Source organism: Micromesistius poutassou (genome assembly GCF_964030765.1).
Source record: "Micromesistius poutassou genome assembly, chromosome: 13".
Lineage (NCBI taxonomy): Eukaryota > Metazoa > Chordata > Actinopteri > Gadiformes > Gadidae > Micromesistius > Micromesistius poutassou.
The window spans coordinates 14617168-14635762 of record NC_140283.1 but is presented as its reverse complement, the minus strand read 5'-3'; the positions used below and the strand labels follow the sequence as shown (position 1 = coordinate 14635762).

Genomic DNA, 18595 nt, shown 5'->3' with positions numbered 1-18595 from the left:
TTGTGTGTTCTAGACTCACGTGACGTCGTGTAGTGTGTACATGGCGCAATGTTATGTAGTGTGGTGTTTGCTAGCGTCATGTTATGCTATGTTATGTCTAACGCGCGTGTGCGCGCGAGCGTCAGTGACTCACAGACTCGTACAGCCGCAGGCGGGTCAGCGTCTCGCTCAGCTCGCGGTCCTTGTCGGCTGCGTCGCGGTCGGCCAGCTCGGCGCCGCGCCGGGCCTCCAGGGCGCTGTGCTCCGCCGCCGCCACCTTGACCTCCAGCTCCTCCACCCTGCGATGGGCAGCCGAGGACGGGCCTGCCACGCCCCCCGCCGCCGACACACACACGCGTTAACAATTGGGTATTTATCGCTTTGATTACACGCTTGTGTCCCAAAAAAAAAAAAAGGCCTCACGTACTAAATAATGGAGGGGCTGGCTCGTAAAGTGTCGTCTGTAAATGTTGGATGTTATCACCTCAACACCTCTATCAACAAGAAGAGGAGGGGCTGCGGTCACGGGCAATGAAGAGACAGACAACCTAGTGTGTGTGTGTGTGTGTGTGTGTGTGTGTGTGTGTGTGTGTGTGTGTGTGTGTGTGTGTGTGTGTGTGTGTGTGTGTGTGTGCGTGTGTGTGTGAGATCACCTCTGTCTTTCTTGAGTGGCTTCTTGAGTTCCTGGATAAGCTGGGCGTTCCTCTCCATCTCTCCGGTGTACTGCTCCACTTGTTCACTCAGCAGCTTGACCTGGTTGTCCCTCTCTTGCACGGCCTTTGGAGACATCCAACCCCAATGCGTCAAACGACAGCGCCACAATTCAGTCAGGAGCCACAGACAGGGTGGGAGTTGGGGGGCATAATGGGGTTGGGGGGGGGCTTAAGTCAAATGTGGCGTATGGTCGCCTTGATGCACCGTTCATGAAGTGCGCAGTCAGTCCAAGTGCGGGCATTGCATTCGGCTTTGTCAAAATTTGGCCCCAATGTTGCCCCACTTTCGCACACTCCTTGCGTTGCTTCCTATTTGCAGAGGTGCGCGGCCCGCGACAAATCGCAGTATGAAGTTCACACATGGTGACCTTCAGTCATAAAGTTATATATGGGGGCACTGGGAGAGAGAGCGAGGCAGGATGTGAAGGGAGATAGGGAGAGTCTATGGCATAGGAGAAGAGAAAAGGAAATGGGAGGAATGAAGTCAAGTATAGAGGACGGCAGACACTTACGACGCAGAGCTCGTACACCACCTAGCCAGGAGCGGAGGTGTCGGAGGGAATGATGTGGTGGAAGAGAAAGATGGAAGAGAAGCGTGGAAAAAAAAACAAAAGCAAAGGATACAAAAGAAGAAGAACAAAAGAGACAGACACTTAAGTGAAGGCCACATGAAACGCTGCACCTGGCCATCACTTGACAAATGGAAGATGTGATGAGATGAGACCATAATGGCGTCACGTCACGTTGAAAAGTGTAGCTATTTTGTAGAATTGTGTAGTCTAAAAGGCTTGAATACCTATTGAATACATACTTGCATTGAGTTGAAAGTATGTATTCATGTCATTACAGAGAACTGGGCGAGTATCCTTCTGTATCGTAGATATATAACATAAAGAGCTATCTAAAGATCCATCTATGTAGTTGCAAGGCCCACACACTTGTTGCAGGGCGATGATGTTGGTCTTGTCCGAGTCGCCCTGGGCTGAGCGCAGCTTGTCCCTGAGGTCGCGGATCATGTGCTGGTACTCCAGGATCTCGTCGTCCTTTGCAGAGAGCACTCTCTTTGAAACATCCCGGGAGAAACAAGAGAGCGGGGAAGAACACACACGCACCAAATCAAATACACTGGGTTAACTTTGTTGGAAGGTTGTTTTTAGTACCATTAACTACATGGGTCTTTAATCTTTCGGTGTATGTATTGTGACAGGGACCGATGGCGGAGTCTCTCTTTGGAGTGTCATTCCCCATTAAAGGGAGCACAAGGCAGACCCAGCGCAGCAAACCTGCTTAAGCGGCTTTCACACCGCCGCCCTGTTAACCGCCCTGTTAACCGCCCTGTTAACCGCCCCGCTGCCGGAGGGTTCCACGGGGCGGTGTGAAAGGGCCAGGCAATTTTAAAAGCGGCCAATAGTTTCAACACGGGGAAAGCAGAACAGTAGGGCAAAATCTGTGCTCGTTCACGTGGGCGACAACCGCTTCCTGGTCCAATCGCCGCGATTGTAACCGCCTCCCCTCTGCCGCCCCTTCCCTCATTGGAATGAATGGAGGCGGCGAGTTGCTGTGCGGCGGTGTGCAAGCAGCTTTGGAGAAGGTGCCTCAGTGTTGCCTGCTTCTATTGCTGCCAATACGTTCTTGTTAAACAGGGGTAAGATGGTGTAGCGATGGCCTGGATTGTATAATGGCTAAGACTCCCAGGCAGAAGGTTCTGGGTTTAAACCTTGATTTATGGAGTCTACACGTTTACGCCCTGCTTGCGCAAGAAGTCGTACCCCCTACCTACACTTGCTCCTCAAATTACGCACATCTGCCACTGAATTCACTAAAGAAGTATACTTAATGGGAATACTTATTCACTGTAGTTGTGCCTTTATTTATCATCATGTTACATAAAGATTGTCTTTATTTTTACCCCTTGACAAGATCTCCCTTAAAAGATTTTGGGTCCTAGGGAATTTGACCGATAAGTGTGGAAACAACGGCTATTATGAGAATATTATGAGGATGCGTGACTTTCAGTCACAGTTTTAGACACAACGTCACATGACCGGCCCACCAGGAACCTGCGGCCCACCTTCCACTCCTCCACTTTAGCGTTGACGGCGGCCATGACGGGGTCCTCCTCGTCCGCCTGCCGCTGGAGCTGCTCCGTGAGCGCTCGAACCTGCGACCAACGGCGACAACGCGTTAGCAACAACATGTTAGTAAACAACACGTTAGCAACAACATGTTGAGCTCAGCCATGGGCCATCCCACAGGAAGTCGCTTTCAGGCGACGATAATATGACCCTGATGGGGTTCAACCAAAAGAAGACTCGACGCGCCGCTACAAAGCAGTCCGGCTAAAGTGAACATTTTCCCCCCCCCCATTGTCGAGCACCTGCAGGTTGCCGTGGTCACGCTCTCTCCTCAGCTGGTCCATGATGCTGTCCGTCTGCTGCACCACGATCTTCATCTTGTTGTACTCGTCCGTCATGCACTCCATCTCCCTCACTGAGTCCGTCAGGTCCTGCTGCAGCTGCTCGTTGGCAGTGCGCAGGTGGGCCCTGTCGTCCTCCGAATGCTAGGAGGCCACAACGACCGACAGTGAGACCCGCGTGTTAGGTTGGAAACATTCAATGGCTCTTTAAGAAGCCCACCGGGGTCTTTGGCTGATATACCTGGCAAATGTATTTATGTACATGCACTCATCAGCGAACTGTAGGTTGAGTACATTCCAGTATATCCCTATTTAACAGGGGGCAGTGGGGGGGGGGTCCTTTGACTATTAGACAACACAGACAGAGGAAGGTTATCCCAGAGATTCCCACGCTACCCATCTCCGCGGTGAGAGACATACAGAGTTGTTTTGAAAACAGGGGGTCTATTAACGACCACACAGCTAGTGGCTCTGCCCATCTGGATCCTCTATACAGTTTTGGAACCAAAGCCGGTGATAATGTTATTGTGCTGGGGTTTATGTTAGGTGTCAAGCTGGGTCGAGAGATGTTTGAGGTACGCTTCGCTGCGTTATGTTTGGCAAATGAAAATTGTAAAAATAGGGAATAGAAATAGGTTCTGCGGCAGAAAGATAGTTCATCATTCTGTCTTGCATTATCAAGTGTTGTCTGTGACTGTGTCCTGTGACGTTGGACATCAGGTGTGTCACGCTACAGTCAAGAGGTTCCGCTTTGCCGGCTCTACTTTAGCCCCTGGGAGTGAAGGCACCTGCAGGTCCTCCATGCACTGATAGTACTCCCGGTTGACTGTGTTGAGCCGGCGCTGGGTCTCCTGGCTCTGGTCCCCGGGGCCGGCCGCCGCCGCCTTCTGCTCCAGCTCCCTGCGGTAGAAGTCCACATCCTGCTGGAGCTGCTCGTTCTGGGGGCCCATCACACGCACAACAGGCTCACAGCCACACTCACATGGGTCACGCAATTTGTAATGCACATTCATAAGAACACAACCCACACACACACACGGATGAATAAGTGACACAAAGATGCACGTGGGTATGAAGGCGGGGGAACGGTAAACAACAATAACACTTTGGTTGATGTAGTCACCTTGGTTCACTTAAACCCTCAGTCACCATACATTAAGTCTAGTTCAAAATGACTAAATGGGTATTTCTATCAGAGCTTTTGTTATTATTGGATGTTCTAAAATGACTAGTTCTAAAATAGGTGGTCTGAAACTTCTAAAATGGGTTGCTCTTAAATATCTAGTGTCTAAACAAGTGACGTTTCTACACTGCCTCCCTCTGTCTCTTACCTTTTTCTTAACCTTCTTCAGCTACGGAAATAACGCATGAAACAAAACAAAACAATGACGGTTATGGAGAAAGCATGCAGAGAGATGAAACATGGTGAGCCTTTGTGGAGAAAACACACACGAGTTGGGCTTCAGAATAGGCCCTTGGTGAAGGAGAAACTGTGACGTGTCTATGCGAGAGGGATAAACAGGATTGATCACTGGGACAGTGTTGATCGGTGTGCGGGAAAGAAGAGACGGATGTGAAAGTTCTCCGAAAACACACACGCACAAACACACCTCTCTGCGCAGCTTCCTGGAGCTCTCCTCCGCCTCTTCTGCTCGTGCGGCCAGCTGAGGGAACACAAGGCAACGCAGCGTGCCCTGTCACTCGTGGGTACACTTTGCATTCTTTGAGAAAACTCCAAAGATGGTTATTTTGGATGCAAGATGACTGCTTGCGGCGACTGCCAAAATAAGCTTTTCCCCGAGGAATTTCCTGTCCAATCTTTCTCTTTGCTCACACAAAGCCACAGGGGCTATAGACTAACGTCTCAACGATAGACAATTTATAGCTGACAAATAGCAGGCGTTATACAACCAAGACGATACTAAGTATACAAAATAAATCCAGATTTTTCTTTGGACACAGCACACTCTCAAGGGACAATAAAACCATCAATGTTAGCTATTGTGCAGACGCTCTAATCCAGAGCGACTCAAAGTGAATGCAGCTGCATGTTATTAACAAGCAAGGTAGGGCTTCCACTCTGCAGCTTTTTAAAGGGCCAAGTCTGCTACACGATTCTGCCCACTCCACCACCCATCTACTATAGCCTGCATAACATTTTACTAATGCACCCCACTAGACTATGGACTACAGTGTTTTTGAGAGCCTACAACGGGCGGTAAGCATCACTCACAGCCCACACACACACACACACACACACACACACCTCCTCGCTGGTCTTCTTTTCCTTGCTCATCTCTCTCTGCAGCTGAGAGAAGTCCTTCTCCCGCTGCTCCAACTGGTTCTCCAGCTGATTAAGCTCATCTCGCATGAAGCGTGTGTCCCTGCCGGTGGTTGAGTGTTGGGCCATCTGGACAGTAAACAAAAACACGTACACACCACACACACACACACACACACACACACACACACACACACACACACACACACACACACACACACACACACACACACACACACACACACACACACACACACACACACACACACACACACACACACACACCCCACCCCCCCATTACCCCACACCCCAATCACAGGACAGCCTGTCATTCAAATGTACCTTTGCAGAATGTTTTGATTGCAACTCATGCATGCACAACAGAACGGGCCGTGCTTGGTGGTCAAGATAAGGAAACACAAGACATCATGCCTTCCTTCATTTCTACAAAAACAAACAGCAAACAATAGAATTGTGACACCAGAATAACAATGTCCCCGAGCACACAAGGAATTATCTCTAATCCTCTTAAGTGCCATCCTTTAGCGATAGGTACATACAATCCCTTTCGCGAATAAGCCTCCCTCCCACTATCGATTGCAAGTGATGCGCTGTAGGCCAGAAAGATAGAAATTCCCCATTGTATTTCTCAGGAGGGCCAGGGACATAGCTCGGAAACAGTTATAGTTTGACGCATACTTTAAATATTGAAAGGTGAAAGAAAACCCCAAGGGCAAAGCACCTCCCAAAGTCGACTGAAGAGCGGACTTAGGAAGGTTTAAAGGAGCTTAAAGTCTTCTGCAGACAACACTGGGGGGAAACATTTACGAGAGACAAATGTGTCATTCTGCTGTATAGCCACTAGAGTACTGCCATTGATGCATTATTTTCCATCGTTTTTAAAATGTTGGCATTTAAGGGTGCACTTTTTTGGGTTCAATTAATTTATTTTGTAGGATTGCCAAATGTGACTATAGTAGAAAATTGACAAATGCGTTTTTTTGTTGATGAGGGAACCGCAACCCTTACCTAATCTTAAGCTTGCAATATGCAACTAGTTAAAATAAAAAATGTTGGCCAGCCCGTACCTCTCTCTTTGTTTACAATAATCTTCCTAACAACACTCCAAAAACCTATCCGGCGAGCTATGCTAGTTTGTGTCATACAGCTGAATCTTACACACTGAAACTATATCTCCATCTGACTCAACAAATTAACATAACCTGCCATGTACACATCCATTACATCGTAAATAAATATAACCGTTTTGTCTACAAAAATTAGGAATTGAAACGACTATCATATCTAACCATACATAACCTTGTTAATAGTTATGTCTAAAAGCCCATTAAAGCAAATAGACAGTTAGAGACCCCAAAGACTATTAACCATGTGTGTGATATGGCCGTATGTTTTGAATGAACACAGATGAGAAGAAATAAACAAAGTCCTACCTCAACGTCCTGTTCCAACTTCCCAATCTTGGCAAGCAAGTCATTTTCTACAAGAGGAGAACAATTATTATTATTATTTTTTTATGAAACTAGAAGATAGATTTGTTATATAGAATGGAGACTTGCCAGTTTTAGCTTGTTCTGAACCGGTTTTGTCGATGAGATCGTAAGCAAGCACAAGTTCTCTGTCCTTCTTCTGAGAACGAGAGTGAGAACAACCTCAATAACAAAGCATGGAGGTTAGAGTACCCAAACTTAAAAAACGAGTAGTCTACAACCAAAATATGGAATCTATCCCTTTGAAAACAGTGAACAGAATGCACACATTATATTATATTGCAGCAGATAGTTTATCCAAGTTGGCATCATTGTAGTTCTCAAAATGAGAGAATGTTTTTGGTTCGTTAATGTGTGTGTATCCACAAGGCTAAACAAATGAACTATCTAGCTAAGATAAGGACAACCATGCAGAACATGCACAACACAGAACATCATCGAAGACCTCATCCGAGCCTGGACAGTAGCTGAAACATGAAATGGGACGACCATGTGAAAGGGACCCTCTATGTAACATAGCATATTATGGAGTATTGGGTCAAATGTGGGGATAGTTAAGACAGAATAGGGACAGGGAAGACACAGACCTTTAGCAGGGCCTGAGATACTCTAAAGAGCTGGACCATTCGCTCTGGGGAGTTGTCCTTCAGCTCGTGGCCATCCACCTGCATGGAATCATGGGTAATTGCATGACAACATCAAAACAACAGCCATGTGTTCCCAACCAAAAACATTCATCATATGACAGGACACAACTAGTATATTCATGTGTATTCATTCATATCATATATATATATATTCATTCATTCATTAACATATAGCCTATATAAGTCATGATGCTGATATTTATATTGCATCTCATTGGTCAAGAAAGACAATACACCGGTAGCATCCTAATTTTTTCAGTTTATAAACTATAGGCTTTAACTCTTCTAGATGTAAAGCTACATCTAGAAAATGTGAAACCCTTCTTGCGTGAAAGCCAATGATCCGAATAGGGGAAATAAAAAAATATTGAGTGTAGGATTGGTTTGGATAATGAATTGGGTAAGTTAGGCCTATGATTGCAACGTCAGCCTTTTAACTGTCTTAACGCATGAAGGTTGGATCGTTATTTGCATTACCATCAGCAGCATATCGAAGAGCGTGTCTGACTCTGTTTCTTCCCCCTCCGGAAGAGTCTCCGGGTCTGCCCTCATCACTCGCTTCCAGTCAAGAACAGCAGGCATCTTGACAGTGGGATGTTTGTGAAGGGGGCGAAATCCCCGCGCTATTGTAATAGAAAATATGAGTTACATTAGCTGAGATGCTACTTGTTGATGTTAGAAAGTGAGAAAGTGATCTTGGGTCCAAAATTAACTTGTAAAAACCCACAGTATTAACACACCCCGGGGTTTGTTATCTGACTTGTTTCAGCCACACAGACGCTGCAGGTCTCTCCCACCAGATGAGGGGAACGATCGTTGCGTTTTTTCATCCAAATAAGTATCCATGAACTCTATATCGTAGCGGTGCAATTCACAGATAGTACAGTACTTGAACTTCCATGGTCAAACGGCGGCTTGCTGACATCCATGGCTGGCATGCTGCTAGGTTACGGTTGACAACAAACGTAAAGCAGTTCGACCGTCAACACTTTTCGGCCGTCGTGAAAATGTCGTGAAAACCAAACAAACGCCTTAATTTATTGTACACGTTCAGTCATATAATAATTAAATGTTTTCAACGCACCTTTAATATTTTTTTATACATATTCTAATTATAATAGAGAAATATGAATAAGTCGCTAATCAAAAAAGGGCATTGGTATTGACATGAACTCTGCAATCTACACCGGAAGTTGTTAGCTGCATAGCTAGCTGTACCCTACACACTGGAATGTTGACTGCCGAATTGTGATTAACGTATGTTTCTCTCTTCCCTCGCATGTTTCTTTAAACTATTCGTGTTTCAAAACGGTTTTAGTCCATGCCTTGTATAGTTTTCAATTGAAAGCGAGTTCAAAAGGGAAGCGTTCATTATGACTATGTTATGGCTTGACTTCACCTCATATGCTAAAAGTGCCGTTATGCCGCCGTTAGCTTGCTGACCAATGTACATCTGATCACGTTCTGGAGTTTGATTTATTTTTATTGTCAATACACGATGACCGTGTCCGTGTAAGTAAACGACGCCCCTCTGGGATTTGGTTTCTAATACTAGTAGGTAGTGGGAGTGGTTTCTGATTTATTATACTAGTAGGTGGTGGGTTCTGGTTCCTAATACTATTAGGTGGTAGGAGTGGGTTCTGGTTTCTAATACTAGTAGGTAGTGGGAGTGGTTTCTGGTTTATTATAGTAGTAGCTGGTGGGTTCTGGTTCCTAATACTAGTAGGTGGTAGGAGTGGGTTCTGGTTCCTAATACTAGTAGGTGGTAGGAGTGGGTTCTGGTTCCTAATACTAGTAGGTGGTAGGAGTGGGTTCTGGTTCCTAATACTAGTAGGTGGTAGGAGTGGGTTCTGGTTTCTAATACTAGTAGGTGGTAGGAGTGGGTTCTGGTTCCTAATACTAGTAGGTGGTAGGAGTGGGTTCTGGTTCCTAATACTAGTAGGTGGTAGGAGTGGGTTCTGGTTTCTAATACTAGTAGGTAGTGGGAGTGGTTTCTGGTTTATTATAGTAGTAGCTGGTGGGTTCTGGTTCCTAATACTAGTAGGTGGTAGGAGTGGGTTCTGGTTCCTAATACTAGTAGGTGGTAGGAGTGGGTTCTGGTTCCTAATACTAGTAGGTGGTAGGAGTGGGTTCTGGTTCCTAATACTAGTAGGTGGTAGGAGTGGGTTCTGGTTTCTAATACTAGTAGGTGGGTGGCAGGAGTGGGTTCTGGTTCCTAATACTAGTAGGTGGTAGGAGTGGGTTCTGGTTCCTAATACTAGTAGGTGGTAGGAGTGGGTTCTGGTTCCTAATACTAGTAGGTGGTAGGAGTGGGTTCTGGTTTCTAATTCTAGTAGGTGGTTGGAGTTTGTTTATTTGTTAATTAAGGTTTGATTACCAAACTTTATTTATTTTTCAATATCCAACTCAATCTAATTACATGGGAGATATAAATGACAGTGAGATTATGTTATAGGTGAGAGCTATGTATTCAATATATACCCATAACAAAAAATCAAATTCCAACACTGCTCAAATATATAATTTCATTGACATACTTAACCACGTTTGGGAGCAATTATCAATACACTGTATATTGTTAAACATTCACATTCAGTAAGCGTTTCTTCTCCCAACAGTTGTCGATGAGGTCTTCAGTCTGCGATGGCGGTCGTGTCCTGGAAGGAGGTCCTTCTTCTCTCAGCGCTGGTGGTAGGATGTTACTGGAACACTCTGTGGTGCGGCTTTGTGTTTGACGATGTGTCTGCCATCCTGGACAACAAGGACCTGCGGCCAGCCACCCCTCTCCGCAACCTGTTCCAGAATGACTTCTGGGGCACCCCCATGGCTGAGGTGAGATGGAACCCCAAATGTGGTCAAAACTGGTTTTAAAATCAGGACTCTGTAACAGCCGTTGACTAATCCACAACAATTCTGTACCTGTACCGTACCTCAGGAGCGGAGCCACAAATCCTACCGCCCACTGACAGTCCTCACCTTTCGGCTGAACTACCTGTTCAGTGAGCTGAGCGCTCCCTCCTACCACCTGCTCAACGTGGTGCTCCATGCTGTCGTGTGTGTGCTGTTCCTGCGTGTGTGTCGCACCTTCCTGGACAAGACGTCCAGCCTGGTAGCAGCGCTGCTGTTTGCCGTGCACCCTATCCATACAGAAGCCGTAAGTCTGTTTTGTCCCCCTGTATTTCATCATGCTTGTTAACCATCACTTAACCTCTCTTACCTAGTTCCGAAGATCGTTATAGTTCATAATTGACTACAAATTTCTCCTACGCGGCATTAATTAATTTGTATCTATATCATGGGGACATCCGCAATTATCTCCGCTGCAGGTGCCAAGATGATTGAGTCACTGACTGACTAAGCAAGCAAGACTTGTATTTGTGCTTAATGGTGCCAGTGAAAGATTTAGACTATAGCACGGACACTGAAAATAGTGAGGCACTAATAATAAGTGCCTGCGGTTACTGAGATCGAAAAACTCGAAATCAAGGTTGTTGACATTGTACTTGGAACGATCAAATTGTAATACAATGTGTCATGTCTGAAACCTGTCAAATCCAGTTGTGATTCCTGGGCTAATTTCCTCAGTTGGAACATATTGTATAGTTCAATTCAACTGAAGCTACAATATGTAAAATATATACTGTACTTGAGCCATCAAAAGTCATCATTGATTGAGGGAACTTGCTAAATCAAAATACTGGCTTCTCCAACAACAATGCTAAAGCCATTATGTTGTTGAACTCTCCGTTCCATGGATGGAATGCCTGTCTTTGTTATGGCCAGTGTGTTAAGATTCAATTTTCTCCAATACCCTTTATTGCCAAAAAAAAAAAAAAAAGCCAGACCAGAGCCATGCTAAAACACCGGTGAATCTTGGAGTTGTATTTGAAAGATGGAGACAGCTTAGCAATCTTAAGATGGATGCCACGTGAGCTGATGTATCATTTGAAAACAATAAATCTATTGCAACGCATACTGAACCAATTTACAGTGTAGGACTCGTCGTCACTTGTCATTGTCAAGATTAAGGAATTGCGCTCGTCTCGAAATATAATGTTGTACTCGGCTCGTCTTGCGCCCATGTTCATTGAGAGTCCTCAACCTGGCAACCCACGTGAGCTTTGGGTCTGGGGAGGAGGGGGCGGGCGGAGACAACTCCCACCAATACTGTGAATTTGGACTGCAGTACCCGTTTTAAACGCTCAGTGTCAATGGTACAATTACTTATTGTACCATTAAATCCACAGTCAAATGTGTACATTTTGTTGTTGCAAAGCACTGGGGGTGTTTTGGGGATTTTAAAATGGATCAGTAAACTCATTGTCTAATTGTCTTGTGGCATTGCATACTGTAGTTCATAATTTGATGCATCTTCCTTATTCAGAAAGAGTTAATATATTTAGCTGAGAGATGTCCCTGCCAATGTCCTTTATCTTATCCATGTCTGGAATCTCTGTCTCAACAGAGCATTTGTTTATCATGTTCTGCCCGGAGCGTTGGAGCTCTCTTCATGATTAATAGGAACAAAGACTTTCTGTGTACCCCGACAACCCACCCCCCCACCTCCCTCTTTCATTATTCTCAATATTTTTGGCTGTCTCCCTTTTATGAATGGAGACAAAACAAAATGCTGAATAGTGTCTCCCTGCAACCCAATGGTCATGAAATGTCCATCTCTTTCTAACATCTGGAACATGGCTTGGTGTCTTGTGCGTCAACTGAATAATTGAGCAAACCATGTTTAAGCAGCTTTACCTTTGTTTGTATGTGTCATGCGTGATCTCTGTAGTCAAACCTTAACCTTTTGAGAAAAGCATTGACTACAGTGGTCTGCCCCATAAGTAACCTAAAGCCTAAACATAACCCTCTTTACCTTACACTTACCCTAAATCCCTAAATTCAGCCATCTCTCACCTAATAACTAAACTAAACTTGACAATCTGTAATCTAATACCCATACTTAATAATCTCTACATTCCTACATTTTAACCATCTCTAACCTGATACCTAAACGTAACCCAATACCAAATCCAAAAAAGTATAGATCAAACAATAATATCTGCAATGAGGTGCAGTATCTCACCAGTGAGCTGTGACTCAGGCAGATGATAGGAGAGGGAGGGAGGAAGAGAAAAGAAACAATCACCACAGCCTCTTCCACAAGGAGGCAGTCACTGTTTATGATGCCATAAAAGCTTTTGTCGGACACAAGTCTGTAATCGGGAGTTTCTCGTGCAGCTCCCAGGACTGTCTGATTTATAACCTGAAAAACACACACACACACACACACACACACACACACACACACACACACACACACACACACACACACACACACACTGCCCTCCTCCAAAGTCGATTCAGATATTCCTTTGAACTTGGGACTTCAACACATGGCCTGAAGTTACCAAAGATTCCAGAACTGTTAGTAATATGTGAGGATGTTTTAGCCTTAAATATATTGTTTAGTCTAAAATTATTTCAATACTCAAGGCATTCCTTTGCGTATGACAAAATATCTCAGTCTCTGCTACAGGCATTAAAACCGCCTGTCTAATTGTGTGTTGTGTTGACCTATCATCTTCGACAATGGATCGGCCAGACGGCTCAGATTCGACCATGCATAATCTTAGTCCAGGCCACCCCTAATTCTGTGTGATGTTTTCTCCTTGGCTGAACATTTCCATTCAAACACCTTTCTTCCATTAATATGATGCCTGCGATGCAGCAAATACTCATGTTGTTTTGTTGTTGTATCAGGTCGCAGGTGTGGTTGGCAGGGCTGAACTCCTGTCTTCAATCTTCCTCCTGGCTGCATTCCTGGCGTACACCAGGTCTACTGGCAGGGACCACTCCATAGGTGAGTTATGCAATGGGGTTTGTTCATCACAATGCATCATGGGCTATTTTGTTATTTTGTTGCTATTCTGTACTTCAGAAAGCCGTAACAAAACAAATTCCGACATTACATGTGCTTGCATTGCATCACAATAAACCTAATTTAATTTCCAAACCTACTTACGACCCTTATTCCCAAGCCGACAAACATGGCAAAAAATGCTATCGAGCACTGTATAACAGTCAGTTAAACCAGCACACAACGTCAAATTCAATCCCCGCATTTGTCAAGGATATTTTACTGCTTCAGTTATGAGTTATATATAAATATCATGTGTCCCTGAAGGTGTAACTAAATGTGATTAAATTCATGTTATCTGTCAAGTCCCTTCACGTGTGTGTGTGTGTGTGTTTCGCTTGGGTTACACCAGCAACGTCCTACTAAGTGGTTCCACAGTTGGTTCACTCTCACATAACATTATATAACATATAATTATCAAGCATGCTTTAGTGTCGTCTGGCAGCTGCTTGATTTATTGTCTCTGCTGTGTAGCTGCGTTGCAGGAGCTCATTCCTGATAGACTTGATCTTGAGAGGCTGTGCATCAGAATCCTCCTGTGTACCGGAGAGAGAGGAGAGGGGGGGGGGGGGAGAAGGAGAGAGGGAGAGAGGAGAGAGAGAGGAGAGAGAGAGAGGGAGGAGAGGGAGGAGAGAGAGAGAGAAGAGAGAAGAGAGAAGAGAGAAGAGAGAGAGAGAGAGAGAGAGAGAGAGAGAGAGAGAGAGAGAGAGAGAGAGAGAGAGAGAGAGAGAGAGAGAGAGAGAGAGAGAGAGAGAGAGAGAGAGAGAGAGAGAGAGAGAGAGAGAGAGAGAGAGAGATGTGGGGGCGTATTCATGTGTTTGAACTGTGCGACCTGCGCATGTAAGTCAGAGCTTAATCCTGGCATGCGTCCAGCATTCATACCGTGACTGGCTGCTTGTCACGCACCTCTGAAATATGAAAGCTCTGCAAGCATGGTGCCCGAGCTGTGCGTCCACAGCAGTGCTTCCGACCCAAGGGTGACCGCAAACCGCATGGCCATGCATGGTCTGTCAGTGCATCACATCGGAAATAAATACCACTTGAGGGCTTTTGCCTTCTGTGTTTTTATGTTACTCTCCAGTTTAAAAAAAGAAATAAAATGGAAGCCTTCATAAAGTACATTGTTGCTGTCTATATAGTTTATAGATCTGATTCTTAGCATTGGTAAGCAAGTCATAATTTGTTGGCATTAATCATCGTTAACATCCGGGTTCATTTTAAATGATGCTTGTGTAGGTTAATGGAGATTTTGAGTTTGATTACCATGTTCAATTATGTGGTAAAATATGATTTGTCAGCCACAGGCATTTTGCTACTTATAAAACACTGCCAATGACAGTTGCCAATGAGTTGTCAAGTCACTGTAGCATTCAAACACTTTTGCCCCTTTGGGCTAAACAGAATCAACTCCCTTCAAGGGACAGCTGCTGTTGTATCCTGTCCACTGACATGGCATTTGTCCTTCATGTCCTACAGTGTGGACCCCGATCGGCGTGACGGTGGTCCTGGTGTCTGCGGCGACCCTGTGCAAGGAGCAGGGCATCACTGTGGTGGGCATCTGCTGTGTCCACGAGGTCTTCGTTGCCCAGGGGGTAAGGCTACTGATACCGACGGCACAAAACCCACACTGCTACTGCAGCAACACTCCTACACACCTGATCCAAACTCGTAATCTCCATTAACCTACACGAGCACACACTCACATTGTAGTCTTTTTTATTATTTATGTGACGATGTGAAACAGGGCCTTTTTTAGAAGGACAAATTTCTCAATGGACAAAAGCAAAATTTCACTTACATCAAAGGAATACAAATAAAATATGAGTACAGTGTGTGTGTGTGTGTGTGTGTGTGTGTGTGTGTGTGTGTGTGTGTGTGTGTGTGTGTGTGTGTGTGTGTGTGTGTGTGTGTGTGTGTGTGTGTGTGTGTGTGTGTGTGTGTGGACTTAATACACAATTCTGGGTACCAGTCTGAAGCTTTGTCGGAAATACACAACACAATATGTGGTCGCTGAAATGTCCTTGAAACTAGGTCTATTGTAAATTCACTGAACTTACATGCAACAAACTGCGGGTGTGTGTGTTACACTTCAGTAAGTCGGAAATTGCCCTGGCCTGCAGAGTTTGTGCAAAGTTTGTAATACATTAAGTGCATACATTAGCTGCCAGACATTGTACGTCGATTTTGATAAAAGAATCTGCTAAATGCTGTAAATGTAATTTACATTTTTCTGATTTTGTTACCTGCTTAGGAATGACGGCTGTAAATCTGTATTTTTGCTTAACAAATAGAAAAATGCATATTATGGCAGGTTAAACCCTGTGGTCTCCCCTCAATTCTCCATAGGGTTGAGCGTAGGGTTGGAGATCATTCTGGGGACACTACAGCTGTATGCTGTTCATATCACCAATCGTGTAGATAGTTGTATAGGAATTTGTGAATACTCTTTGCGGAGTCGGTGTTGTGAATCTATCAACCAAACACTTAAGCTCCCCCAACGAGATTAGCTCCCCCAACCTGTTAAGCGGTATTTTCACTTTCATCTTACATTTTTAATCATTTGTTAGCAGATGCTATCTCCCGATGCCACTTTAGCTGGAAGAGAACAAGACCTAAAGTTATGATTGCGTATGCATGAGAAGATTGCAAGAATTTTAAAGCACATTTTAGTGTGCATGCACACTAGCCATGTGCCATACTTTCATTGGATCAGAGCCGATAATAGACGAGCCCCGTCATTCAAGATGTGGCAATAAAATGCATTAATATATTGTAGAAATGTACATAGCTTAAAGGTTGTGTTCAGCTCGGTTAATTAATAACAATACTCTTACTTACTTTTGGTAATCACTTTTTTTCAGGATCAGAACAGGATCTTCACATATTACTAATATGTAACCCACTTTCCATCTGCAACAAGTTGCTTTGGGCAGGTTTGGTTTTCCTTTTACAATACATCAACCTCCACCCTCTGTCTCCTACCCTTCCACACACAGTTCACGTTGCCCATGCTGGTGGACACCTTCCTCCAGGTGCTTCGGGATAAAGCCTGTTTCCCCTACACCGTCCTGCAGACTCTCTTGAAGCTCATGGTCCTCGTGATCAGCACCCTCCTGCTGGTCATCGTCCGCGTCCAGGTGATCCAGTCCCAGCTCCCCGTCTTCACCAGGTAGGTCCCCCTCATCAACACACGCACATTCTTTGTGGTAGGATACAGAGTGGCAAAATGCGCTGGGTAGTGCAGTGTAGTGAACCAACCCATCCAAAACTGACGTCCACACTGACTACCGTTAGGGACTCCTTGAGCAAAATGCTATAACCCCTACTGGCTATTTGTTATCGTGTGTCTAATTCCCTATAATTTGCTTTGCATAACAGTGTCTGCTTGAGACGATTTGATTTGTCATGGGATACTGAAAATTTGGATTAGCTGCTCTGTTCCTCCATTAAATATAGGATCTGTTCACATTCGGAGGGCCTAAGGGCTTTCCTTTAATTTCAGAGGGCTCAGGGTTAGTGGGTGTCATATAATGTGGCCTGGGAAGCCCTTTGAGACTGGAACTAACTTTGGTTAAGGGCTATAAAAATAAAATGACTTGACCTGAAAATAATCCTGAGATCTTAACCGTAAGGTAAATATTGCCAAGATGGTTTTAATGCAAACAGAGTTAAATGATTATGCCCCTTGTAACCACAAAGGGCTCCCGTATAACTTAGTCATTTCAAAAGAACGGCTACCTCTGGAAGTGGTTCAGGATGGAGGGCAGCTTGACGGGCAGCTCGAGCGCTTCAAGCCCTGGCTCCTCCTTGTGGTGTATCGAGGTGTCCCCGTGCAAGAAACCTTAACCTCACTGCTCCCGACCAGCCGGCTGTCGCCTCGCATGGTTGACACCGCCGACTGTGTGTGTGTGTGTGTGTGTGTGTGTGTGTGTGTGTGTGTGTGTGTGTGTGTGTGTGTGTGTGTGTGTGTGTGTGTGTGTGTGTGTGTGTGTGTGTGTGTGTGTGTGTGTGTGTGTGTGTGTACACGAACGGGCGAATGTTGCAATGATTGCAAAACACTTCGAGTGTTGGGGTTAGAAAAGCGCTGTGTAAATGTGGTCCGTTTTATTCATGTCTAAATGAGCTTCCTACAAACAAACGAGACAAAAGCAGAACACAGCATAGCTGCTGCGTGTTATCCGTGCACGACACCACTGACGATCCACAAACGAAACAGATCGTTTTTATTATCAATGGATCACGGTGTTATATAAACACATTATACGATTTCGCCCCGGTACTCATCGCAAATTATGCAATGGTTTATGTTACGTCTTTGAACGGATTTGCTTTAGTGAAAGCTCTCCTCGCCTTCCTTTTTACTCTGTATCGTTTTGGTGGAAACACTAGACGAAATCTCTTGTGTTTACATTGGCTTCGATCCAACAGGAAATATTAAAGCTCTCCTAGCAAAGAGTGATTTAAGTTTAAAAGAAAATAATTTTATTTTTCTTTTCAATACATAGCCCAAAGATGAATATCAAATGTGTCATAATTTGTGTATTTCTTATCTTCTAAGAAACCAGGGGAACTTGTCTTGTCTGCAGGTTATGTTGACAGCAGTCCGACAAGGTTCTGCTTCTACAAGACTGAAACACAAACATGTGTTGTTAATCCTATAGCATAGACAAATCAAATGTACTTCATCCCCGCAGTGAAACCCAAAGACACTGGATCTCAAAGATCATATGCCACGAGGTTGGCCTAGATGCTCCTAATCCCCCTGCTCTTATGCTAGGCTGTCTCCAGATTGTATCGCAGAATTAGGATCATTAAAAAGAAAACGCTGGTTGAGCCATAACAGTGGCCCGGAGCAGTGATTGGTCTCGATGAGAAGACGTGCAGAAAGGGGGTCTTTGACGTGGTGGGCTCAGAACTGTTTAGTCTGTGGTGGGTTACCAAACAGAGCAGCTTAGCTCCGAGGAAATATCTGAGCTGTTGATGTTCAGAGTCAATCCTTGGAATGCTATATAGAGTGCTTAAGAGGCTTTGCTCCTCTTGGATGCTGGCGTCAGATGTATGTTCAACCCCTATTGGATTCCTGTTTATGGATAAGTTTACTGCGGTCAACTCCTTATCGCGGTCAACAATT

The 18595-nt window shown here is 44.8% G+C and overlaps 2 protein-coding genes across 2 annotated transcripts in view; one reads left to right on the top strand and one right to left on the bottom strand.

Annotated features, from left to right (window-relative positions):
• Positions 1-8372, bottom strand: part of cep290 (centrosomal protein 290) — a 39244-nt gene extending 30872 nt beyond the window's left edge. The window contains exons 1-13 of the mRNA XM_084477406.1: positions 8288-8372; positions 8025-8170; positions 7488-7565; positions 6970-7039; positions 6844-6890; positions 5375-5518; positions 4719-4772; positions 3897-4046; positions 3070-3252; positions 2764-2853; positions 1631-1753; positions 633-756; positions 134-303 (exon numbers count right to left, since the gene is read on the bottom strand). Of these exons, the coding sequence (XP_084333532.1) occupies positions 134-303; positions 633-756; positions 1631-1753; positions 2764-2853; positions 3070-3252; positions 3897-4046; positions 4719-4772; positions 5375-5518; positions 6844-6890; positions 6970-7039; positions 7488-7565; positions 8025-8129 (1338 nt within the window). The 5' untranslated portion in view covers positions 8130-8170; positions 8288-8372. The remainder of the gene's footprint in view (positions 1-133; positions 304-632; positions 757-1630; positions 1754-2763; positions 2854-3069; positions 3253-3896; positions 4047-4718; positions 4773-5374; positions 5519-6843; positions 6891-6969; positions 7040-7487; positions 7566-8024; positions 8171-8287) is intronic.
• Positions 8373-8742: 370 nt separating this feature from the next.
• tmtc3 (transmembrane O-mannosyltransferase targeting cadherins 3) overlaps positions 8743-18595 on the top strand; it is a 31442-nt gene continuing 21589 nt past the window's right edge. The window contains exons 1-6 of the mRNA XM_084477530.1: positions 8743-8804; positions 10166-10379; positions 10483-10701; positions 13308-13407; positions 14941-15056; positions 16461-16633. Of these exons, the coding sequence (XP_084333656.1) occupies positions 10191-10379; positions 10483-10701; positions 13308-13407; positions 14941-15056; positions 16461-16633 (797 nt within the window). The 5' untranslated portion in view covers positions 8743-8804; positions 10166-10190. The remainder of the gene's footprint in view (positions 8805-10165; positions 10380-10482; positions 10702-13307; positions 13408-14940; positions 15057-16460; positions 16634-18595) is intronic.